The sequence below is a fragment of the Dermochelys coriacea genome, chromosome 7, assembly GCF_009764565.3.
Source record: "Dermochelys coriacea isolate rDerCor1 chromosome 7, rDerCor1.pri.v4, whole genome shotgun sequence".
Classification (NCBI taxonomy): domain Eukaryota; kingdom Metazoa; phylum Chordata; order Testudines; family Dermochelyidae; genus Dermochelys; species Dermochelys coriacea.
Genome location: NC_050074.1, coordinates 46062901 through 46089548, shown reverse-complemented (window position 1 = coordinate 46089548; position 26648 = coordinate 46062901). Strand labels below are relative to the sequence as shown.

Below are 26648 nucleotides of genomic sequence, written 5' to 3'. Positions count from 1 at the left end.
TCCAACAGTGGCCATGCCAGATGCTTCAGAGGGAATGAACAGAATAGGGTAATCATTGACTGATCCATCCCATTGTTCACTCCCAGGTTCTGGCAGTTAGAGGCTTAGGACACCCAGAGCACCGGGTTGCATCCCAGACCATCTCGGCTACTAGCCATTGATGGACTTATCCTCTATGAGCTTATTTAATTATTTTTGAACCCTTCACAACATCCCCTGGCAATGAGTTCCACAGGTGGACTGTTCATTGTGTGAAGAAGTACTTCCTTTTGTATGTTTTTAATTTGCTGCCTATTAATTTCATTTGGTAACCCCCTAGTTCTTGTGTTATGGGAGGGGATAAATATTTTGCCAATCATTCATTTAACAGTGACATGATTTTTCTTTCTTATCACATCACTGATTTACAACCTATCTGGTGAGATTTTATATGTTTGTGCAAGTGAGACACTGAGAACACTGGGTAGAGTCAGGGATAGTGCAAGTAGGCTCTGTATATGCTTTCCCACATAGCTCTGCAAACATATCTCAGTTATGATCTGTACCCACCCTTACTATGTCTATCCTGAGACTCCACTGAGAAGAGGTTGCTAATTGTCCTAAAATGATCAGTAGTTTTGTAATGTAGAAATGCATCCATTGCTTAATATAAGGAGAAGTCATACTCATTTAATTTGTAATCTAAATTAGGCTTCAACTCAGGTCTATAGAGGTGAAAGGCTAGTGCATTATTAATTTATTGGCCTTCTCACCTCCCTATGCTTTAAATACACTGCAAAGCTCCTGTGTTTCTTTGCTTCCGAATGAATTATTTAGCTCTGGGTTTGCAAAGTGATTGCTGAGGAATCCACACATTATCACAGCATTCTTCCTTCATCGTTAAAAGCACAGCAGTACCTGTTCCTGCATGAGCTCCTTGAGCTGTGTGATTTTTTCTGCATCTCCAGGGTGCTTGGTGATATAATCTTTATCAAAAAAGGCCTGTGGGAAAAAGACAAATCATCTCCTTATTAGGAAACAATTTATTATGTCCAGTGATGAACTGTCAAAATCTTAACAACCGGTTCCCTATAAAAAGTTCTGATTTAAGGGATATACCCAAGTATGTATTTTTTGTACCAACAGGGTTACCATACGTCCGTATTTATGTATACGTAAATTTTAAAAATTCCTCCCGGACGGCGATTTAAGAACCAAAAAGCCTGACCTGTCCAGGAAAATACGGATGTATGTTAACCCTGCCTAAAGTTCTTTTTTAAAAAGATGGGCCTGAACTAGAAATGAGCTCCGTTTCACATGTGTGGGTCCCCGCCACTCCCTAGGCGTGTGCTAGGGTGACCAGATGTCCCGATTTTATAGGGACAGTCCCGATTTTGGGGTCTTTTTCTTATATAGGGTCCTATTACCCCCCCACCCCCAGTCCTGATTTTTCACACTTGCTGTCTGGTCACCCTAGGGTGTGCACATATGTGGGTCCCAACTGCTCCATGCCCCCCTCATTGAAGCAGGTGTGCAGGGTTACTGCCCTGGGAACTGCAGGGCACCAGTGGACATGGAGCCAGCTGCAGACAGGGGCATGGGGCAGGGCTAGCTGGAGGCAGGGGATGCGGGGCTGGCTGCGGACAGAGCAGGGGGTGCGGGGCTGGCTGGAGACAGGAGGATGTGGGGTTGGCTGGAGGCAAGGGGATGTGGGGCTGGCTGGAGACAGGGCAGGGGCTGACTGGAGATAGGGGCTGGCTGCAGGCAGGGCAGGGAGTTCAGGGCTGGCTGGAGACAGGGGCTGGCTGTGGGCAGGGCAGGGGGTGCGGCAGGGGCTGGCTGCAGGCAGGGGGTGCAGGGGTGGCTGGAGACGGGCTGGGGCGGGCAGGGCAGGGGGTGTGGGGGTGGCTGGAGGCAGGGCAGGGGGTGCGGGGGTGGCTGGAGACAGGGGCTGGCTGGAGACAGGGGGTGCGTGCGGCAGGGGTTGGCTGCGGGCAGGGCAGGGGGTGCGGGGGTGGCTGGAGGCGGGGGTGGCTGCGGGCAGGGCGGGGGTGTGGGGCTGGTGCAGGCAGGGTAGGGCTGCAGGGGGGTGAGGCAGGGGTTGACTGGAGATGGGGGGTGCAGCAGCGGCTGGCTGTGGGCAGGGCTGGGGGTGCGGGCGGCAGAGGGTGGAGACAGGGGCTGGCTGCGGGGGTGGCTGGAGGCAGGGCAGGGGGTGCGGCAGGGGCTGGCTGCAGGCAAGGGGTGTGGGGGTGGCTGGAGACGGGCTGGCTGCTGGCAGGGCAGGGGGTGCGACAGGGGCTGGCTGCAGGCAAGGGGTGTGGGGGTGGCTGGAGACGGGCTGGCTGCTGGCAGGGCAGGGGGTGCGGCAGGGCTGGCTGCAGGCAAGGGGTGTGGAGGTGGCTGGAGACAGGGGCTGGCTGCTGGCAGGGCAGGGGGTGCGGCAGGGCTGGCTGCAGGCAAGGGGTGCGGGGGTGGCTGGAGACAGGGGCTGGCTGCTGGCAGGGCAGGGGGTGCGGCAGGGGCTGGCTGCAGGCAGAAGGTGCGGGGGTGGCTGGAGGCAGGGGCTGGCTGCACACAGAGGGTGTGGGGGTGGCTGGAGGCAGGGGCTGGCTGCGGGCAGGGCAGGGGCTGGCTGGAGACAGGGGTGGCTCGAGGCAGGCCAGGGGGTGGCTGGAGACAGGGGCTGGCTGCTGGCAGGGCAGAGGGTGCGGGGGTGGCTGAGGGCAGAGGGTGCGGGGGTGGCTGGAGGCAGGGGCTGGCTGTGGGCAGGGCAGGGGCTGGCTGGAGACAAGGGCTGGCTGCCGGCAGGGCAGGGGGTGTGGCAGGGATTGTGGCAGGGGCTGGAGGCAGGGCAAGGGGGGGCTGGAGGCAGGGGCTGGAGGCAGGGGCTGGCTGCGGGCAGGGCAGGGGGTGCGGAGGTGGCTGGAGGCAGGGGCTGGCTGAAGGCAGGAGGTGCGGGGGTAGCTGGAGGCAGGGGCTGGCTGCGGGCAGGGTGGTGGGTGCTCACGGGGAGAGCGGGTCGGAGCAGCCCGAGCAGCAGGATGCAGCCCAGGCCCAGCAGAGCAGCCAGAGACCCACCAGGCAGCAGCGGGAGCCCCAGGGCCAGGGGTCGGGGGAACAGCAGCAGCAACAGGGCTTGTGCCTAGGGCCAGGCGGCACCCCACATGGCTCCCGCAGTGCAGCCCCCCTGGTGGCTGGAGGAGGAATTACATCACTTCCCAGCTGGAGCCCATCAAAGCCTCAGCGCCCCCTGCAGGGAAGTGGGTTAACAACCGGTTCTAAAACTGCTTCAAAATTTAACAACCGGTTCACGCGAACTGGTGTGAACCGGCTCCAGCTCACCACTGATTATGTCCATACCTCAAAGAGGGAGAGAAGAAGGAACAGAAATCCTAGGGGACCCAAGTACATTTAGCAAACTGAAAATTCCATTTAACTGATCTCTTCTAGTATTTTGGGACCTAGATGAAGCTACAGTACCACAATTTTAGCTGCCTAGAAAATTTTGCTCCTCAGTTAGTCAAAGAGATCGCTATTGAGTAGCATAAGGTATTCTCTCCCAGCCCCAAAGGATCATGAATCTAATCAAATCTCCTAACATGACAGCGCGGAGCACTATCATTAAGCCCATTACTTGAATTTTATATAGCTTCTTTCATTTAAGTATCTCAAGAAACTGTAGGAAATAAGTGACTAAAGTAGTAAATAATGCAAGGGATGAAGAGCTTTTTCTATGCTTCTCTGCAGGGCACACACAACCCAAAAATGTGAACCAGCATAATCGTTTTTCAGTATGTGTCCCTGTAGCTCCCTTTTGCAACATATATCTTTAACTAACTCCTAGCGAAGGAACCAGAACATTAGGTCCCCTTAGGACTAAGGCTATACTGGACACTGTCTGGCAAAGACAACTCTTTGGAAGTGCCAGCCAGCAACTTTCCCTCAGCAGGGACCTCATCACATTCAGTCTCCATCAGCACAGAGAGCGAGTCCCACTACCCGCTTTGCAAAATGTGTTTACAGTGTAGCAGCATATAAACTGCCTGTTTCACTATTGTACATACAAGATCAGCTTTGCCATGTTCATCAAAATTTACACTTGAAAAATTGAGTTATCAACTGTAGCCATCTAAACAGGACATCCAGAATCCATATCTGGACATTCACATCAACATTTAGCTACATACAACAGGATTTACTTGTCCAAGTGCTGATATATAAACAACTAAACATGGGATTTCAGCATCCTGTTTAGATCACAAGTATGAAACTGGGCACACAGGGGTAATTTCTTATATTTGACTTTTTATTATGTCATGCTCTTTTCAACACAGCAGGAGAAATGCTACTGGGAAAGAACTGCTAATAGGTTGATACTAAACTCAGAGGTACAGTCCCTGCTTACCTCCTGGTACCGTGCTATGCCACCATTCACTGCTGCATCAATCACTCCATTCAGACACATGCTGAGCAGGTTAATGTTGCCATGCATTTGCTTGTGCTGATACTGGCTTATCAATGTCCTCAGCTCCTGGTTTTTGTTCTCAACAACTTGAATGGCATTTTCCAAAGGGCTTACCTCGACCTACAAGGCAACAAAGAATAGTTCAATGCCACAGACACCTCATTGCCACCACATTCCCTTCCTTACTATGAAACCAATTCCTACTACTGCTTGATGAGTATTCAAATTTTTTTCTGATTTGCAGACCAGCTAGCCATTTTGTTATGATGGCTTTTCACAACAGTTGTGTCAGCAATACATCTCAGTTCATCTCACTGCACACTCATCTTAGCAGTTACCATAGCTGTCATATGTCTCTGAATAACTGACTGAAGATGCTATCAAGATTCAGAATCGCACCTCATGTCATTTACTCTGACTGCTCTGTTCCCTTCACACTGCTCCTCTTGTTATGTTTAGCAAATATTTTAGCTGAGGGAATGGATTCTGCAATATCCACCAGTGAAGGATGAATTTTTTTCAACTGCTAGACCCAGCCAAGAGACTTTAAATTGTCCATCCTTCATTCTGAAGAAACTATCCATTCAAATCCTAATTACAAGTATAACAAATGTTACCAGCTCTCTTCTCTCCACTTCAAACCAACGAGAGATCCCAGGTAAACTGTGAGTCAGTGTCAGAGTGGTACGTTCAATCCACAAGCTCTGCAAAGAATAGAGTAAGTGGGGGACCCAGTGACTCAGAATCTGAACACTCTTATTCTCACTGCAGTTGTTCAGGTGTAGCTGAATAGAAGAGTGCATTGATACTCTGAGCAGATATTATGTTTTTCACAATGGAATATAACATGAAACTGAAGTTTGCTTTACATTTAAACACAAAGAAAAAAAACTCAGTGTGCTTTAAAGCAATGCATTAAACCTTTCAGTTAGTTTCTAGACCTCACACCCTAGGTCTGCTATCAATTAGCTGGGAACTAAGAGATCATTTTGGGTAATATGTCAATCAACAAAGCAAGCCCCATGGCACACTCATTGCCTCTCCATGGCACTGCCACAAGTACCTTTTAAACAGAGTAGGCTTTGCTTATGCCAGGTGTGCAAACATTGGGCTCTACAGTCCTGTGTTTTATTTGAATTAAAACAACATCTTGCAGCACCAATTTAGGATTAAGGCCCCACTGTGTGATGCACTGTACAAATGCAGAAGAGGAAGACTCTACCTGCCCTGGAAAGATTAAAATTTAGTTACTATTACCGAGTGCTCCTACCTTAAATTCATTCTCCTTGTCCTTTGGACCTTTGTGGAAAGGCCTATCATAGCGGAATTTCCTGATGTTGTTGACGCGATAAAAGCTCTTTATACGATCAGGCACACGTTCCATTTGTAGCACATCAATATTGTCTGGGATGGGAGTCACTGCATATATCTGTAAATCTGCAAAACGAGGAGTCAAAGAAACACACGGAGGCATGAAATAAGAAAAGAATGAGACAAAACATGACTCCCTTAGGGATGTCATATGTTACCAAAAGAAAAACGATGGCGAAAGTGTAAAATCCATGCTTCCCTTTTCCTTCCATTACACACCTCTCCTTTTCACTGCTGCTTCAAAGGTAGGAGCAACTCATTGGGCTAGCATCTCCAGAACCAGGGGACTTAGAGTGCTGTAGGAACTTCAGGCCAGGATTTCAAAGGTATTTAGGCAACTGAATATGCACCTAATAGGATTTGCTAAAGTGCCTAAGCAGTTGACTCTCATTGATGATAAAGGAAGTTAGGTGTCTAACTTGCTTAGGTACTTCTGTAAATCCCACTAGGCATCTGGGCTGCATCTTTCAGCACCTAAATACTTTCGAAAATCTGGCCTTTACTTAGGCTTTGTCTACATGCACAGGTTGTACTGATTTAACAAAATCAGTTTAGAAACTGATTTAATTAAACTCATGCAACTTGTATGTAGACAAGGCATTAGAAAGCAAAGCAAAGAAAACCCAAACTATTACAACCCAAAACAAATCCTTGTTATTTGGTGGTTCAGCATCACACAGCAAGGAAAAAGTGGGTTCTGTCAGGGATGGAAGGCAGCAGTGGGAATGGGAAATACTGACCATTCTACTCCTGGTAAATTTAACTTGAGGCTATTAGTCAGTAAAGTCAAAGTACTGTTCATTATGCTAACTGGCGAAATAGAAGCCAGCAGGCAATCTTCCCCTCCCATTTCACCTAAAATGTTCACACTCTGAAACAAATGCCATGTGGGCCAGTCCTCAGACACTGCACAGCAACATTACTTTAGTTGTATGCATTTAAATTCACAATGCAGATTAGTATCAATGGGATGAAGTGGACTCAAAGTCTGATGTACTGCATAAAAGAGCAGACAGGAATGGAATGAAATGGAATGGAAAGGAACATGCAGTATAAAAGGAAGGTGAAGTGGAAAACAAACAAAATGGAAAGTATGTCGAGAATAAGCATGAATCTAATTGCATGGTTCTCTCTTGTGGAATTGCAGAAGGTAGCCAGGTGGCTGTCTGGTGAAATGTAATGTTCAATAAGGGAGCAAGTGTCAGTAACGATTATAATAAAGCACGGACCAGACTGGGCACGGGGCACATCTTCCCACACAGTCCTGAAAATATACATCAGCCATGACCTGGAGTATTCCCTAAGCAAAAATGACAATTATGTCCAACTGGTGTGCAATGATGTAGATAAATATCCGCTAAACACAAGTTGGAGATGATGAAAATCATGACACCTATCACTAAATATGATATGAACCAAGAACTTCTAAAATGAAACCGTTTTCCTTTCCCTATACCCTTTGTGTCCTACAACAGTTTGATTAACATTAGGCTGCCTTATGAAAGGATACACTGAGCATCACACTGCAAAATGGTGTCATCTGGGTGGTTTGGGTGCTGCATTGCAATGGCTTGTGGGAACTCACTCAGCATTCTTTGTTGGAAGGTCTCCAGCCTTTCATAGTCATGGCCTCGACATACATACTCCTTGTTCTGCAAAACAAACAGGCATGAAAATCACTAAATTCCTAAACCATTTTCTTTGCCTTCCTTGCTGTTTAATTGGAAGAAGTCTTCTTCATACATAATAACAGGCCCAAATCTATATATTTTTAAATTTTTGTTTTATTACATCAAAAATAAAAATTATAAATGATAAAGTTATGAAAACATCTTAAAAAACATCTTAACTACTTAATTATTCATTACTACTATTAATTATTTACAATGTTTAACTTTATGTCTATCTATAATATGGATGCCATCAAACATAGGAATCCACAACTCAGCGTCCAAGATTAAACTTGGAATTTGGACTGAAGCAACTGTTTAGAGTAACTATTGGAAGTAAGACATATGTTACTAGTAATCCAGTTTCCTCTTTTGTCCCATTAAAGATGTAAACTAATCCACAGTAGGTACAAATATGTTTTAAATTCTTTCAACCAAGCTGACAGAGTAGGAGCAACAGGTTTTGTCCTGAAATGCAGAATTTCTTTTTTGCAAGCAAAATTAATGTATTGTCGTTTTCAAAAATGAATCTAGATAAAGGGTTGAATCCTCTGAAGTCAATGGTGAACGTCAGCATGATTTGATTGGAATCAGGATAGGATCCAGCATCTCTTCTACATCCACCCCAAAAATTTGACCTTGTTTTTATTTGACAAAATTTTGCAGTGAAGTCCAGAAAATTCCAATTATGAGACACTCCCAGAAACAATGTGCTGACTTTTTTCACCCCATGCTTAAGGAAGTCTGCTAGTATTTCAGCTGTAAAGTGATGGAGCACTGCCACTGAACAAAGATAAAAACAACTGCATCTACTTACATTGTGTTTGTAACAACTGAAGTAAAGGAGTAAGCCAAGGCTTCAAGCCATGGTTTATTGTGCAAGGATAGCCTTGCAAATCTCACTCCCATAGATATTTGAGGCTTATGTATTTGAAAACATGATTTATAACAGGGCCATATATTTTAGAAAGAGGCTGTTTAGATACCTGTCATGATAGGAGTGACTCTTCCAGATGATGTTTTTAAAAATAAGACATAGCTGCTTCTCTTGAATATAGTCAGCTAAACCCATCTAACTTGTAAATACACATAGAAATCTCTGTTGGGTGACACTTGTTTAGTTTTAAGCTGGTCAAAAATCTTGTTATGCTATGTGGCAAAACAATTTCCCAGATATTTCAGCCTTTTATCTTCTCTTCATTTTTTGTCTGGATCTTTAAAGACAGGAGAGAAGCCTGGAAACTCCCTCAATTGTGCACAGAGGCGCAAATCTTATTCTCATCCCACATACTGAATAATGCACTGAGAAGGTCTGCAGGGACCCAGCATGGTGAAGGAATCCTCCATGCCACACTTGGAGAGCAGCTCTGCAGCTGCTCCTTCAAACACTACACCTTCTTTCATGGAAGAGAATGGCTGTGCCCCAAATCCCTGGACCCCAAATCTCCATTCTTCATAAGAAGTTCAGGTAGCCCCCAAAGAGCTGACTCACTGAATTCTCCTCTTCCATGCAGCAAAACCATACTGGTCACACTGCAGCCATAGCCCTCTATGCCCAGGCAAGTGTGGGCAGAAGCAGCGTAATCTAGTTTCAAAATAAATACTGAGCTGTAACTTTGGGAAAAAACCTGCCATAGTCTGAGCCTTCAGTGTGGTATTCATGTTTGGATTACATTAAAAGAATGCTCCATTACTGTAAATTAAATTAGGAAAAATGATACAGCAAACAGAATGAGGCTTTGAGGCCCTGGTAATTTGAAGCAGTTCCTTTCATCTCTGCAAGTTGTAATCAATCCTAGAGTTAATGCTGCTCAGTTGTAGAATTTCCAGATTGGTAAAAGAAGGCTGACACAATCTTTAGATCTATAAAGCCTCTACACTTATTTGGGATCTTTCCATTCTGTAAGAAAAACATGATGACTTTTTTATAGAGCTCTCCTTTTCTAAAACCAGCTGGGCAATTAAATTGTTAGACCTTGAAGCTAATACAATACCCTAGGAAAGATATTTGCATCCTGTTAGCATTAATCACAAGAGATACAGGCGGAATGGGCTATGGGTGAAAGCTGCATTTAACATAGACTGTAGAAGGACATTTTGTTCCTTACCTCTACATTATATTTTTGCAAGAAGCTCCTCTAATCCAGAACTAATGGGCTGTTCCACTGTCCTCCTACACATAAGTAGATTGATCCTTCCCACTGAACAACTGCTCAGCAACAAGACCACCCCTCAGAAGTCATCTGAATTGCTTCTTAGCTAAATGATAGGTTGCTTTTTTTTTTATTAAACTAAACCCAAATAAATATATAGACACACAAACACCTCTGACCCCTACATCATCCAGGATTTGTCACAGAACCACCAGATGTGACATTGTGGATTGGGAAAGTCTCTTGTCAAAATGAAATTTACAGGTAAGGGACAAAAGGCTTGTTGCTCCCTGACCTGGCACTAAAGATCTCTGTCTAGCATTTTAATAATTATCCATAGAAAGGCCTGCTGACAAAAAATAGTCTTTACTATGTTGGAATATGGTATCCAGGACTGGTGATCAGAATGCTGCCAGCAAGGAAGCATTCCCACCTATCCAGTAGTACTGTCAGGAAAAATTATGGACTGAATTCTAAATGGCTGCTTAGCTAACTTCCTCTTCAAATCAGAAAACTGCTATCCCTTTTGCTGAGTGAGCTACAATTCCTAAGGGTCATGATCCATGGAATCCCTGTAGTCAGGTATGCCTCTTCACTGAAATCATGAATCCATCTGGACAGAGAGTATTTGGATCTTTTATGATCTTTTTTGGAACTTTTGAACAATGTAAAAAGGGAGTGTGACCTTCTAAAGCCCTGAGTCCCATGAAAATTATATTTCAGTTTTCTAACTATAGTCCTATAAAAAAAAAACTTTGATCAGAATTAAGGTTACTTAAGTGAAACACCTGCCAAAGCAAGGAAACTTCCATTTTAGGTAACCTTTATACATCTTGATACATACAACACAATAAGCAAAAGCACTGACAGACTTTTCATCTCCACAAAAAGATCCCCTTGTATTTCCAACATATAAGCAACCAGAATGCACTTACTGAGCTCCTGTTAATTGCACTCAGATGCAGCCATAAATCCAATCACTCTTAGCCCTGGTCTACACTAGGAGTTGAGGTCGAATTTAGCAGCGTTAAATCAATTTAACCCTGCACCCGTCCACACGATGAAGCCCTTTTTTTTTTGACTTAAAGGGCTCTTAAAATTGTTTTCTTTACTCCACCCCTGACAAGGGGATTAGCACTGAAATCAGCCTTGCTGGGTCGAATTTGGGGTAGTGTGGAAGCAATTTGACAATATTTGCCTCCGGGAGCTATTCCAGAGTGCTCCATTGTGACCACTCTGGAAAGCACTCTCAACTCGGATGCACTGGCAGGTAGACAGGAAAAGGCCCGCAAACTTTTGAATCTCATTTCCTGTTTGGCCAGTATGGCAAGCTGCAGGTGAGTGCACAGCTCATCAGCAGAGGTGACCATGATGGAGTCCCAGAATCGCAAAAGAGCTCCAGCATGGACTAAATAGGAGGTACGGGATCTGATCACTGTATGGGGAGAGGAATTTGTGCTATCAGAACTCCATTCCAGTTTTTGAAATGCCAAAACATTTGTCAAAATCTCCCTGGGCATGAAGGACAGAGACCATAACAAGGACCCGAAGCAGTGCCGCGTGAAACTTAAGGAGCTGAGGCAAGCCTACCAGAAAACCAGAGAGGCAAACGGCCGCTCCGGGTCAAAGCCCCAAATATGCTGCTTCTATGATGAGTTCCATGCCATTTTAGGGGGTTCAGCCACCACTACCCCAGCCGTGTTGTTTGACTCCTTCAATGTAGATGGAGGCAACATAGAAGCAAGTTTTGGGGATGAGGAAGATGATGATGAGGAGGTTGTAGATAGCTCACAGCAAGCAAGCAAGCAAGTGGAGAAACTGGTTTTCCCAACAGCCAGGAACCGTTTCTCACCCTGGACCGGGAGCCAGTACCCCCTGAACCCACCCAAGGCTACCTCCTGGACCCGCCAGGTGGAGAAGAGGCCTCTGGTGAGTGTACCTTTTTAAATAGTATACATGGTTTAAAAGCAAGTGTGTTTAATGATTAATTTGCCCTGGCATTTGCAGCCAGTACCGCTACTTCAAAAGTCTGTTAACGTATCTGGGGATGGAGCGGAAATCCTCCAGGGACATCTACATAAAGCTCTCCTGGATGTACTCCCAAAGCCTTTGCAAAAGGTTTCTGGGGAGGGCAGCCTTATTCCGTCTACCATGGTAGGACACTTTACCACACCAGGCCAGTAACATGTAGTTGGAAATCTTTGCAGAACAAAGCATTGCAGCGTATGTTTGCTGGCGTTCAAACAACATCCGTTCTTTATCTCTCTGTGTTATCCTCAGGAGAGTGATATCAGGAGGAGATATGATATTCATGGTCACCTGGTTGAAATAGGGTGCTTTTCTTAAGGGGACATTCAGAGGTGCCCGTTCCTGCTGGGCTGTTTGCCTGTGGCTGAACAGAAATGTTCCCTGTTGTTAGCCACAGCACACATAGACACTTTTGCTATATCCATTTTGTATTGGTATTTTAGGTAGAGCTGTAGAGATGCCCATAATTAAAGTTGCTTAACACCATGAAAAGCCCCTGTTTTTAGTTAATTATAACTACCAAACTTTAAGCACTAGGATTGAAAAGATGTTTCCTTGTGTTTCAAGCACTGAAATGGGATCCAGGAAAGTTGGATTCTATCCCAAGCTCTGCCATGTACTTTCTATATATTGGATATATTGGAATTGGAAAAGGTACAGAAAAGGGCAACAAAACTGGTGTGGAGAAAGTAAATAAGGAAGTGTTATTTACTCCATCTCATAACACAAGAACTAGGGGTCACCAAATGAAATTAATAGGCAGCAGGTTTAAAACAAACAAAAGGAAGTATTTCTTCACACAATGCACAGTCAACCTGTGGAACTCCTTGCCAGAGGATGTTGTGAAGTTCGTGACTGTAACAGGGATCAGAAAGAACTAGATATGTCCATGGAGAAAAGGTCCATCAATGGCTATTAGCCAGGATAAGCAGGGATGGTGTCCCTAGCCTCTGTTTGCCAGATGCAGGGAATGGGCGACAGGGGATGGATCACTTGATGATTGCCTGTTCTGTTCATTCCCTCTGAAGCACCTGGCACTGGCCACTGTCAGAAGACAGGATACTGGGCTAGATGAACCACTGGTCTGACCCAGTATGACTGTTCTTAGGTTCTATATCACGTTGGGCAAGACTATAATAATGCACATATGCAATGAAGTCAAAATAAGATTGCACAGGCAATTGTAACAATGACATTTTCTAACTTTCATGTGCTTTTCTTTGCAACCTTAACATTCATTTAACGTAGTGTCACAGGGCGGGATTCCCTTACCCTGGATTCATACTGCAAACAGTCCTCATGCACACCAATGATAAGTTCAATACCAAGTGCTGTAATTATAATGTGCTTTATACATGCTTGTTCCTCACAGCATAGGCTTTCCCCCAAGCCTTTAACTTCTAACAAGGCACAGGGCAGGAGAGGGAGAGAGAGATCTGACCTCTCTGAGATCTTTGGCTTCTCTGGCCCTTTCTTCCAGCGTTCCCCCCTCCCTACTGTTTCCTCCTGCCTCTCTTAACTGCTTCCAGCTGAATGACACCACCAATTAGTTAAGCATTGAGTATTTAAAATAATACCTCATCCATTTGCCCCATGTGGCCATACTTCCAAAGTGCACAGAGTGGGGAGTCAGCCTTAGGCAACTCACATTCTGTCACATGTAGGTTTTGTATGTAATGTTATTGGGACAAATGAGATCAGAGACCTTCCTGAGTGCTTGAGAGAGACAAAATGTGGTACTTCTATGGCAGGTGTAACCAGGTATCATTGCTACACTCTTCCAAGTTCTTTTCTTTAAAGTGCGAGAAGATGTTCAGTCTAGGAAAAACATATATGGTGTTGTCCATTTTGTTATGCAAGGTTCTCTGTGGAGGGAGCTGTGCAACCAGCAAGAGTCAATTCTTGAGCCAGAATTGCCCCCTGAGTCAACCCGATTGGTGTTGGGCTGAAGATTCTGATTGAGGCATTGCCTGCATGCTTTTTGTGACCATCACTGTCCCAGGACTGGTATTTATTACAAAAAAAACCCAACATATTTAGGATACACCCAGATTCTGCTTCACTGATTTCTCTTCCACCAGGAAGCTGATGTGCAAGTCTCCAGCCATCTTTTAGAAGAGCAACAGTTATTATTTTTTATTTTGTATTACAATAACACCTACAGGCTCCTGCCAAGATCTAAGCCCCATGGTGTCATAAATTATACAAATAGTTAGTTAGAGCCTCTGCCCCCACAAATTTACAATTTAAATAGACAAGACAAACAAAAGGTGAGTGGGGAAACAGACACAGGGAGATGGAGGGACTTGCCCAAGGTCACACAGCAAATTAATGGGAGAGTTAGGATTTGAACTCGTCTCCTGATTTCCAGTCCAGTGCCTCATCCATTTGACCACACTGCCTCTCCCACAGTATTTCAGTTTCTCTAGTCTTTTGGCACACAAACTCAAAAATCAATCTCACTCTTATTGAAAAACTATCTATATCTGGACAGCCCCATGAACAGACATGTAACTGAGCACTAAATGTGTTAGGGAGTCTATGGTCCCAGTAACTGCAAGATGTCATAGGCAGATAGATGAGAAAAGGTGAGCTGCTAACTTCATGGACTTTTGGATTCACTTCTTAAAGGCAAAAAAAAATGCACACACAAGCTGCATTTGCTGTACCTGTGGGTAAGTGTGCTGTTGAATTAATTACAAGATAATCATCCACATTCATCAGGAAGCTGACAGAAGAGTTTTAGTCTTCCCCATTACAAAACATACTTTTTCCACTGTCAGTGCTCAAATCAACCAGTTGTCATATTAAAGACTGATATATCACTGGCACAGTGTCATGACCAACGTGATGAAAATCTTAGGGAAGATATTCTGGGTGTCATAAAAAACTGATGGACAGAAATGTCAATGGGCAATGACTCAGACTTAAAAAAACTGAAGTTATTTAAAATAGGAGTCAACTTTTGGAATGTGAACATAAGCATCTTTAAAATTGATGAATGCAGGGAAATGTTCCAGTTCCATTGCTGCTACATGCTGCTTAGTGTTTTCATCTTGAACTACTTACAGGCTATGAAAGAATTTATCCATTTGAGATCTCTAGTCAAGTAGACCTCAGGGGTGGGATTCTTAAAAATGCTCAGAATTGGTTTAATTGCTCCCACTGATGTCAGTGGTAAAACTCCCACTGACTTAAATGGGCGCAGAGTTAGACAACATTATGCACTTTTGATCTACTGGAGAGGGCAAACAGGATTAGCACATTCTTTGGAATCTTTCTAACATTAAAACTTGATTTATTGCTTGAATGTTGACCAGGTGCCTAATGTCTGCCAGCAATATCTTATTTTGTTTTAAGTTTGAAGGAATTGGTAAAGTGATGAAATGCATTCGAGTGGAAACTGAAAGAATTCTACATACAGCCTACCTGAAACTAGATGGTACACAAAAAAGAAAAGGAGTACTTGTGGCACCTTAGAGACTAACAAATTTATTTGAGCATAAGCTTTCGTGAGCTACAACTCACTTCATCGGATGCATTCAGTGGAAAATACAGTGGGGAGATTTATATACACACACAGAGAACATGAAACAATGGGTTTTATCATACACACTGTAAGGAGAGTGATCACTTAAGATGAGCTATTACCAGCAGGTAGGAGGGAGGGGGAAGGAGGAAAACCTTTTGTGGTGATAATCAAGGTGGGCCATTTCCAGCAGTTAACAAGAACATCTGAGGAACAGTGGGGGGTGGGGTGGGGGGAGAAATAACATGGGGAAATAGTTTTACTTTATGTAATGACTCATCCACTCCCAGTATCTATTCAAGCCTAAATTAATTGTATCCAGTTTGCAAATTAATTCCAATTCAGCAGTCTCTCGTTGGAGTCTGTTTTTGAAGCTTTTTGTTGAAGGATAGCCACTCTCAGGTCTGTAATCGTGTGACCGGAGAGATTGAAGTATTCTCCGACTGGTTTTTGAATGTTATAATTCTTGATGTCTGATTTGTGTCCATTTATTCTTTTACATAGAGACTGTCCAGTTTGACCAATGTACATGGCAGAGGGGCATTGCTGGCACATGATGGCATATATCACATTGGTAGATGCGCAGGTGAACGAGCCTCTGGTAGTGTGGCTGATGTGATTAGGCCCTATGATGGTGTCCCCTGAATAGATATGTGGACACAGTTGGCAACGGGCTTTGTTTCAAGGACAGGTTCCTGGGTTAGTGGTTCTGTTGTGTGGTGTGTGGTTGCTGGTGAGTATTTGCTTCAGGTTGGGGGGCTGTCTGTAAGCAAGGACTGGCCTGTCTCCCAAGATCTGTGAGAGTGATGGGTCATCCTTCAGGATAGGTTGTAGATCCTTGATGATGCTTTGGAGAGGTTTTAGTTGGGGGCTGAAGGTGATGGCTAGTGGTGTTCTGTTATTTTCTTTGTTGGGCCTGTCCTGTAGTAGGTGACTTCTGGGTACTCTTCTGGCTCTGTCAATCTGTTTCTTCACTTCAGCAGGTGGGTACTGTAGTTGTAAGAATGCATGATAGAGATGTTGTAGGTGTTTGTCTCTGTCTGAGGGGTTGGAGCAAATGCAGTTATATCGTAGAGCTTGGCTGTAGACAATGGATCGTGTGGTGTGATCTGGATGAAAGCTAGGGGCATGTAGATCTCTTGTGTGGACTGGTCCAAACTGAGGTTGATGGTGGGATGGAAATTATTGAAATCCTGGTGGAGTTCCTCAAGGGCTTCTTTTCCATGGGTCCAGATGATGAAGATGTCATCAATGTAGCGCAAGTAGAGTAGGGGCATTAGGGGACGAGAGCTGAGGAAGCGTTGTTCTAAGTCAGCCACAAAAATGTTGGCATACTGTGGGACCATGCTGGTACCCATCGCAGTGCCGCTGATTTGAAGGTATACATTGTCCCCAAATGTGAAATAGTTATGGGTGAGGACAAAGTGACAAAGTTCAGCCACCAGGTTAGCCGTGACATTATCGGGAATACTGGTCCTGATGGCTTGTAGTCCATCTTTGTGTGGAATATTGGTGTAGAGGGCTTCTACATCCATAGTGGCTAGGATGGTGTTTTTAGGAAGATCACCGATGGATTGTAGTTTCCTCAGGAAGTCAGTGGTGTCTCAAAGATAGCTGGGAGTGCTGGTAGCGTAGGGCCTGAGGAGGGTGTCCAATCCTGCTGTCAGGGTGCCAATGCCTGAGATGATGGGGCGGCCAGGATTTCCAGGTTTATGGATCTTGGGTAGCAGATAGAAAACCCCAGGTCGGGGCTCCAGGGGTGTGTCTGTGCGGATTTGTTCTTGTGCTTTTTCAGGGAGTTTCTTGAGCAAATGCTGTAGTTTCTTTTGGTAACCCTCAGTGGGATCAGAGGGTAATGGCTTGTAAAAAGTGGTGTTGGAGAGCTGCCTAGCAGGCTCTTGTTCATATTCCGACCTATTCATGACGACAGCACCTCCTTTGTCAGCCTTTTTGATTATGATGTCCGAGTTGTTTCTGAGGCTGTGGATGGCATTGTGTTCTGCACACTGAGGTTATGGGGCAAGTGATGCTGCTTTTCCACAATTTCAGCCCGTGCACATTGGCGGAAGCACTCTATGCAGAAGTCCAGTCTGTTATTTCTACCAATGTGATATATGCCAACATGTGCCAGCAATGACCCTCTGCCATGTACATTGGTCAAACTGGACAGTCTCTACGTAAAAGAATAAATGGACACAAATCAGACGTCAAGAATTATAACATTCAAAAACCAGTCAGAGAACACTTCAATCTCTCCGGTCACACGATTACAGACCTGAGAGTGGCTATCCTTCAACAAAAAAACTTCAAAAACAGACTCCAGCGAGAGACTGCTGAATTGGAATTAATTTGCAAACTGGATACAATTAACTTAGGCTTGAATAGAGACTGAGAGTGGATGAGTCATTACATAAAGTAAAACTATTTCCCCATGTTATTTCTCCCCCCACCCCACCCCCCACTGTTCCTCAGATGTTCTTGTTAACTGCTGGAAATGGCCCACCTTGATTATCACTATAAAAGGTTTTCCTCCTTCCCCCTCCCTCCTTCCTGCTGGTAATAGCTCATCTTAAGTGATCACTCTCCTTACAGTGTGTATGATAAACCCATTGTTTCATGTTCTCTGTGTGTGTATATAAATCTCCCCACTGTATTTTCCACTGAATGCATCCGATGAAGTGAGCTGTAGCTCACGAAAGCTTATGCTCAAATAAATTTGTTAGTCTCTAAGGTGCCACAAGTACTCTTTTTCTTTTTGCGAATACAGACTAACACGGCTGCTACTCTGAAACCTGTTATTATAGATGGTACACACTAACTGCTGGTGGATTTCTCCCCTGTCTTGTTTACAGCCATGAATTCTGTCTTTGGGGAGAGAAGGGGATCTGCTGATATTCTGATGTGAGAATTCTGTTGGCGGCCTCTGTAGTTCTCAGTCTCTGGACAACCTGAATGAGAAGGCACACTTGAAACAAGAGCTAACCTTGGACTTTGCTGGAGAGCAGCCAAAGTAACAAAATTCTGAGAGGAAGACTAAGAGTGTTTCTTTTCTGGGAGATAGGACTTCTGTTCTGTATTATCTTTTAGGTCCTTGTCTAAGTTGTCCCCAAAGTACTGCCTGGAAAAGGTAGAACAATAAAATGTTTGGCCTGGACATCCAGTTGCTATGAATAAAGCCATACAGCCCTCCTGTCCTTGTTAGTAAGAAGAGCTAATGGCAAAGACTAAGTTGAAGGCAACTTTGTGGATATACTTTGTGGCACACTAGAAAATCTCCAAGTTCTTCCTCATTCTGCATGACTTCTTAGGTATCCCCTGTTCTAGATTTGACATAGAATCATAGAATATTAGGGTTGGAAGAGACCTCAGGAGGTCATCTAGTCCAACCCCCTGCTCAAAGCAGGACCAACCCCAGCTAAATCATCCCAGCCAGGGCTTTGTCAAGCCGGGCCTTAAAAACCTCTAAGGATGGAGATTCCACCACCTCCCTAGGAAACCCATTCCAGTGCTTCACCACCCTCCTAGGGAAATAGTGTTTCCTAATATCCAACCTAGACCTCCCCACTGCAATTTGAGACCATTGCTCCTTGTTCTGTCATCTGACTTCTATTAGTCTGTTTCCTTGGGACCAAATGCTGAGGCTATGCTGACTGAAACACATTTTGAGACATACTCTTAGTCATTCTTAAAATGGGTATCCACCAGTCTATAACAGATTCTTGATGGCCACTGTTCATGCAAAGCAAACAGAGCTCTCTTTAATACTGAAGGCTGACAAGTGCACATTGGGAATCCATTCTTCAAATGCCTCTTTGGGCAAGATATAGTTCACAGTTTGGAAAAGATGGAGTGCTTCTGGGTGAGCCTTCTCTTTAACAAAGTCAAGGAGATTTGGGTGTATGGAGAAACATGTCTTCTTTAGTCTTAAAGTAGAAGAAACATCTGACAGGTTTTTCTTTTTTGCTAGTTTCCTTCTCTGATGATAAGTACAGGACCCTGAATACTTCATCAGTTAATAAATGGGTGTTCTCTGTGGTAAAATGGTACGACCAACTATGCCCCCAAATGTCAATGTCTCTGACGTCCTTAAGCATTTTACTTCTTTTCGGAGGGGCGGAGGGGGGGAGCTATGTCTGCCTACAGCTCTTGATCACTGTTGCCTGCAGGGATAGGGGAAAGGTGGTGAGAGGTTTTTTATGTTTCATGTTAAAGAACATTATTGTAATGGAAGGAGGAATATAAAGATTTTTATTTTGTCTCTGCATTCTCCTGGAACTTCATCTCTGGTAGTAGGACGTCTGACTATGACTGCTTTTGGCTAGGCTGCTGTTTGGGTGTTTGGCACTGAGAAATGTATCCCTTGGAGACTTTGTAGGGTAAGGAGAAGACAAATGCCAAGTGGCCACTGGATGAACCTCTGGAAAAATGTCTTCTGGCATGGGGCTACTTGATCACAGTAAAGTTGCTGCTTCTGCAGCTCCCTTCACCACAACAGAGCTTGGTGGGAACCTGACTTCAGCATAGCCATATAGACTGCCTTGATAAATCACGCACAGTGCCCAGAAAAAAGTCATATCAAATAAGGCATGGTCTTGATCATGGATAGTGCCCAAGAGGGAGCTGGAGCTAGCTCTGTACTCCCAGAATGCCAGCCAAAGCTCTCCGAGTCCCACAACCTTGTTCACAGGGAAAGACTGAGATGGCAGGAGGGACAGGACACCCTGGCTACAGCCTGTGAGACCACTGTTCTAATTTCCAAGCATAACATTTCTATCCCTCTGTCCTCTGAAGGGGCCACCATAGTCCCGTGACTGCAGAAGGATGGAGCCATACTCCGCCGAGTAGTAGACAGAGAACTGTAACTGTAACTGACATGTGAGTTGCTCTGAGGGGAGGTCCTGCTACTAGAATCTTCTTCTCTGTAAAGATCCACCTACCTGTACATGGAAGGACAACTGAACAGCTATTAGTTCTGGACTAGGGCAGTCATTACTTTTGTCCATTCACTTTGCAGAATCCCATATAAAGAGTTTTAACCTCCATTCCAAGAAGAAGTTTGCAAAGATTTCTAACCTTCATTGTGAAGCAGAGACAAAACTGTTTAGGGTGTCAACACTTACTAACTGTTTGATCAGTCTGAAAAGGACAAAAGTTAATGAAAGAATATTAAGGTCAGCCAAAAAAACAGCACTGTTTCACCAGTACATCAGTTGTAGTGGCAAGAGGTACATTTTAATACCCTTTGTTTAATGGGTGAGTCTTTCTCTGCCTTCCTCTTGAACTGGAAGCTAAGGTGGTTGTGAATAATTGGTGTGTCTTCCTTCAGCTGGAAGATAATTGGAGCTAAAACAGATCTCCTGTTTGTCTTGACAAAATGTGGCAAGATAAATAAAAGAAATTCTGCTAAAGAATTAAATAACACTTTTTTCATTGCCTTACAGCATACACCTCTACCCCGATATAACGTTGTCCTCGGGAGCCAAAAAAATCTACTGCTTTATAGGTGAAACCGCGTTATATCAAACTTGCTTTGATCGACTGGAGCGCGCAGCCCCCGCCCCCAAAAGCTGCTTTACCGCATTGTATCCGAATTTGTGTTATATTGGATCACATTGTATCTGGGTAGAAGTGTATTTAAACATTGCATAGAATATGAGAAAGTGGATGAGCTTTAGAAAGTACTAAAATTAGAAATGAAAATGGATTGTTCTGGTGGGTTATGATAGATCACCAGCTATTCTGGAAGCACTGTAATACAAGTAGGAGGGCACACTCTAGTTACCTTGAAGTAAAACCACTCCAAGTCCAATGGGCAAAATAAATGCTTATTCCATGGCCTCACACTACATCATTTGCAACAGATATAAGTTCCATCTGTGACATATCTGACTTACCATACATCAGTCACAGCAAAGGTTGAAATATTACATGATGGATCTGGACAGTTTTGCATGTAATGCACAAAGTTCCCAGCTATTATTAACTTTGTCATGAAGAGATTCACCTTCAAAGTAGAGACCCATTTTACTAATTGTTGTATCTACTTTGTGCCTTTTGACTGTAGCAACCCAGGGAAATTGTGAGCCTATGCACCAAATTATTATGGTTCTAACCATAATGCACTAAAAATACTTGAAATCTGCATTTAACAGATTCTTCCCTGCAGAAACCAGTGCAAGCTCTCAAAACATGGTTTGTCAAGCCTTACTTGAACTTCTGTAATGTAGAAGCCAGACAGTTTTTAATTAACTGGCCTTTATATAGCCAGGACAGAAAGAAATTCAGAATTCATAGCAACACGAACAATGACATTTTTAGATGATGTTTGCTACCAAGTGGAAGAGGTGGAAGTAAGCACGGTAATTTCCTGTTTTAAAACCTGCAGTAAGGGAACAATAAACCAGAGGAAAGTGTTGGGTGCTTATTTGATCCCTGAGAATTCTGAATAATATTTTATTTTAAATCACTGAAAATCTTACTCTTCTTTAGATTAACATTCATCAACCATGTAACTATATGATCCATGCAGATACGTCAGCTAACGGACTCAGTCTCTGAAATGTCTGTACACTATTGGTTGTTAAGAGAGAAAGAGGGAGTTTATTGAGGTTGTTACACTATCAATTCCCACTCTGCCAGCAGAAACACAGCTATGGAATATAATTACAGAATTAATGGGGATTATAATTATATACAGTATATTTGCTGTTACTGTCACTAGCAGCAATTCCCACACTCTTATACAATTTAATCAAGAGTAATTGTTGTACCACCGAAAACTAATGCATATTTGTAAACATTCAGGCCACGTCACTTACTATCCAAGATGCAGCTGTATGTCCACAACTGAAAAGCAGGGTAGGTTCACTTATGGAACTACAGACCTTAGGATCAATTCCTCTGCTATACTGACTAGTTTATTGTTCATGTTCTGAAATTTCTACTGCCAGATACAAAAGGTGAAACTGAGATAATTTCAAAATATATACATTACTAACAAAGCACCCACATGCTCTCACCATTGTAGGCTCTGTCCTCCCTTCCTCCTATGCCCCACAGAATTGATTACAATCTCGTCATACCTTCCCTTGAAGAAAACCAGAAATCTGGAGTTCTAGTTGTCTCAAGTTAGTTTATCTTGTCAATGTAGTCGGCTAGGGCTCTACCTACACTAGAACTGTCAGACAAGTTTTATATGAGGTGTCAAACGATAATCAGCAACACCCATTTTAGGGACACAGGACTAGAAGGGACCTCCTGGATCATCAAGTCCAGTCCCTTGCTATCACAGGCAACCCAATCATATAATCTCATTCATAAACTTATCAAATTCCATCTTAAAATCAGTTAGGTTGTTTATCCCCACTATTCCTATTGGGGGCTGTTCTAGATCCCCACTTTTCTGGTGCTTGGAAACCTTCCTCTAATTTCCAGCCTAAATTTATTCACAGTCAGTTTAGAAACACTTGTTCTTATAAGCATTAACCTTTAGTTTAAATAGCACGTCTCCCTTTCTGGTGTTTACTTCCCAGATATATTTATAGAGCGCAATCATATCCACTCAGAGCCTTCATTTTGCTAAGCTAGGCTTTTTAGTGTTGATTCCCTATGAGAAAAAAGGAGTCAACTACAGTTGATCATGTACAGACCAGTGGACAATGAGGATCGACACCAGTTTATGTAGAATAGGGGTTGTGTTTTACAGCTGTGGCTGAACAGGTCTGAAAATTCTAGTATACAAGCAGCCTAGAAGAGTCACCACATTGATATTAGGCTCTGAACATCATTTGAGACCTTGTAAGTATGATGTGATATGAAAAAATGGAAGTTTGTAATGTACTACAGCCAGAATTGCTGCAACAGGGTTCTGTGCTGAATGAGAGAAAGAAATGCTCTTGAGTCTGGATAAGACTTTTCACATGCACAAATGTGTATGTATCAAAACTCCTGATATGCAAATCTTGTAAATCTGTGCACCTGAAAATCTGCCCCTCTGTGTCTTCACCATCAGTTATTACCAATGGTCCAGTTCCTTTAGTTTACCCAGTAAGATGGCTTTACAGGAGCAGATATAACAAGCTACCCATTTCTCACTGTAGGGAGCAAGAGAGATTACATGGCAAGACCTGACACATCTCACACCAATCAGTGTGAAATATGGCCAACTTGCCACCATGGTTTGATGTTTTCCAGATTGCTGTGTTTACTGCATAACCAAAAATCAGCTCTAAGTTTCCAGAATGGTTGGTGTTGATAAAGCTACCCTTGGTTGTTCCTGATAGTTACAAAACAATACAAAATATTAAAGCACAGAGTTTGAGAGTAGCAAATAGCCCAGTGGAAATGACACAAAAAAGTCTCTGAGCTGGATCAATCAGTTCTACCCCTTTCAAAGAAAAACCTTATTTTTAACATTCAACATTCACAACATTCCTCTCTCCCACCAAAACCCCAGACCTAGTTGATATGTTGTACTTTCTTCTGAACTGCCTTACCCGAAGGAAGAAGGGGAATTTCCGGCCATAAAAACCAACTCTGAAAAACTCAGGTTCCAAGCGCTGCTGTTCCATGATGTTATCATAATAGGTAGCTTCCATTTTCTGTGGACGGAAAAAACAGTTGATATCTAACTCAAAGCTCCTGCTACTGTTTCAGAATCTCAATCAACATTAGAACCTCACAATAATACTTTGCATTTACGTAGTGCCTGTTATGTAAGGATTTCAAAACACTTAAACATTACAGTAATTAAACAAAACTCCTGGGAAAATTTAATTATGGGTAAATTTAATTATCCCCATTTTACATTAAATTAAATTTTATTGGAGTTACTCATACAATTTAAGAAAGTGATTTGTTCAGGGTTTCAGAATTAGTTAGTGGCAAAAATGGGATTAAAATCTAGATCTCCTGAATCCCAGTCTCCTGTTTTAACCATATTCTCTCCCACAGATTAAACAATGAACCAAAGGGCATGAAAGGAAGTGGAATTGGACTAGACTATCTGGAATTCTGGACATCCATAAGTTTAACAAGAGGAAGGAAAAAAATTATTTGGGGGAAAAAATGGTACTTTTCTACTGATAGTATGCTGGCCTGTGCCAAAAGCAGGCTCTCAGACCCCATTCTCCAGCTGGGCCACATCAACTCAAAGCTCAAAAAGGCTCACAGGAAGTTCACTATTAACCATGGTGACTTTTTTGGAGAGAGAAATCCAGTTTGGAATCCTAGCCTCCAGTGCAGGGGACCTAATTGCAACTTTGGCCCAGACAGAACTCTGAGTCAACTTTCTTGATTCCTGCATACATTAACCCTTCTTCTGAAAAAGGGGCTTTAGCCTCAAAACATTACAGGTAGAAGAAATGAACAGACAGAATGATGTGGAAATAGAATGAAGGAGCAAGATAGAAACTGGGGGAAAAAAAGAAGACGGGGAGAAACTCATCAGAGAAACGCATGTCAAATACAGATTTAGGAAACCTGAACAAAAACAGATTTTAACAGAAGAGATGAGAATAAGAATCAGGTGAATGGCTGTTACCCACTAGTCAAGATTTTTTCAGCTGACTGATTAAATCCAACCAATGAGGAAACAGCAATAACAACTAATATACTGGTTTCAGAGTAGCAGCCGTGTTAGTCTGTATTTGCAAAAAGAAAAGGAGGACTTGTGACACCTTAGAGACTAACAAATTTATTTGAGCATAAGCTTTCGTGAACTACAGCTCACTTCATCGGATGCATTCAGTGGAAAATACAGTGGGGAGATTTATATACATAGAGAACATGAAACAATGGGTGTTACCATACACACTGTAACCACAGTGATCACTTAAGGTGAGCTATTACCAGCAGGAGAGCGGCGGGGGGGAAAGGAACCTTTTGTAGTGATAATCAAGGTGAGCCATTTCCAGCAGTTGACAAGAACATCTGAGGAACAGTGGGGGGTGGGAGTGGGGGGGATAAACATGAGGAAATAGTTTTACTTTGTGTAATGACCCATCTGCTCCCAGTCTCTATTCAAGCCTAAATGAATTGTATCCAGTTTGCAAATTAATTCCAATTCAGCAGTCTCTCGTTGGAGTCTGTTTTTGAAGTTTTTTTGTTGAAGTATTGCCACTTTTAGGTCTGTAATCGAGTGACCAGAGACATTGAAGTTTTCTCCGACTGGTTTTTGAATGTTATAATTCTTGACATCTGATTTGTGTCCATTTATTCTTTTACGTAGAGACTGTCCAGTTTGATCAATGTACATGGCAGAGGGGCATTGCTGGCACATGATGGCATATATCACATTGGTAGATGTGTAGGTGAAGGAGCCTCTGATACTGTGGCTGATGTGATTAGGCCCTATGATGGTGTCCCCTAAATAGATATGTGGACACAGTTGGCAACGGGCTTTGTTGCAAGGATAGGTTCCTGGGTTAGTCCATCTTTGTGTGGAAGCCCTCTACACCAACATTCCACAAAAAGATGGACTACAAGCCGTCAGGAACAGTATCCCCGATAATGTCACGGCAAACCTGATGGCTGAACTGGTCCTCACCCATAACTATTTCACATTTGGGGACAATGTATACCTTCAAATAAGCGGCACTGCTATGGGTACCCACATGGCCCCACAGTATGCCAACTTTTTTATGGCTGACTTAGAACAACGCTTCCTCAGCTCTCGTCTCCTAATGCCCCTACTCTACTTGTGCTACATTGATGACATCTGGACCCATGGAAAAGATGCCCTTGAGGAATTCCACCATGATTTCAACAATTTCCATCCCACCATCAACCTCAATCTGGACCAGTCCACACAAGAGATCCACTTCCTGGACACTCCGGTGCTAATAAGCGATGGTCACATAAACACCACCCTATATCGGAAACCTACTGACCGCTATGCCTACCTACATGCCTCCAGCTTTCATCCAGACCACACCACACAATCCATTGTCTACAGCCAAGCTCTACGATACAACCGCATTTGCTCCAACCCCTCAGACAGAGACAAACACCTACAAGATCTCTATCAAGCATTCTTACAACTACAATACGCATCTGCTGAAGTGAAGAAACAGATTGACAGAGCCAGAAGAGTACCCAGAAGTCACCTACTACAGGACAGGCCCAACAAAGAAAATAACAGAATGCCACTAGCCATCACCTTCAGCCCCCAACTAAAACCTCTCCAACGCATCATCAAGGATCTATAACCTATCCTGAAGGATGACCCATCACTCTCACAGATCTTGGGAGACAGGCCAGTCCTTGCTTACAGACAGCCCCCCAACCTGAAGCAAATACTCACCAGCAACCACACACCACACAACAGAACCACTAACCCAGGAACCTATCCTTGCAACAAAGCCCGTTGCCAACTGTGTCCACATATCTATTCAGGGGACATCATCATAGGGCCTAATCACATCAGCCACACTATCAGAGGCTCGTTCACC

General features: G+C 43.6%; 1 protein-coding gene across 1 annotated transcript in view; it reads right to left on the bottom strand.

Moving 5' to 3' along the window:
* The window catches only part of DOCK3 (dedicator of cytokinesis 3), a 603029-nt gene that overhangs the window by 28121 nt on the left and 548260 nt on the right, over positions 1-26648 (bottom strand). Inside the window, 6 exon segments of the mRNA XM_043518507.1 lie at positions 898-981; positions 4388-4567; positions 5065-5151; positions 5718-5884; positions 7329-7470; positions 23694-23798. Coding sequence (XP_043374442.1) covers positions 898-981; positions 4388-4567; positions 5065-5151; positions 5718-5884; positions 7329-7470; positions 23694-23798 — 765 coding nt within the window.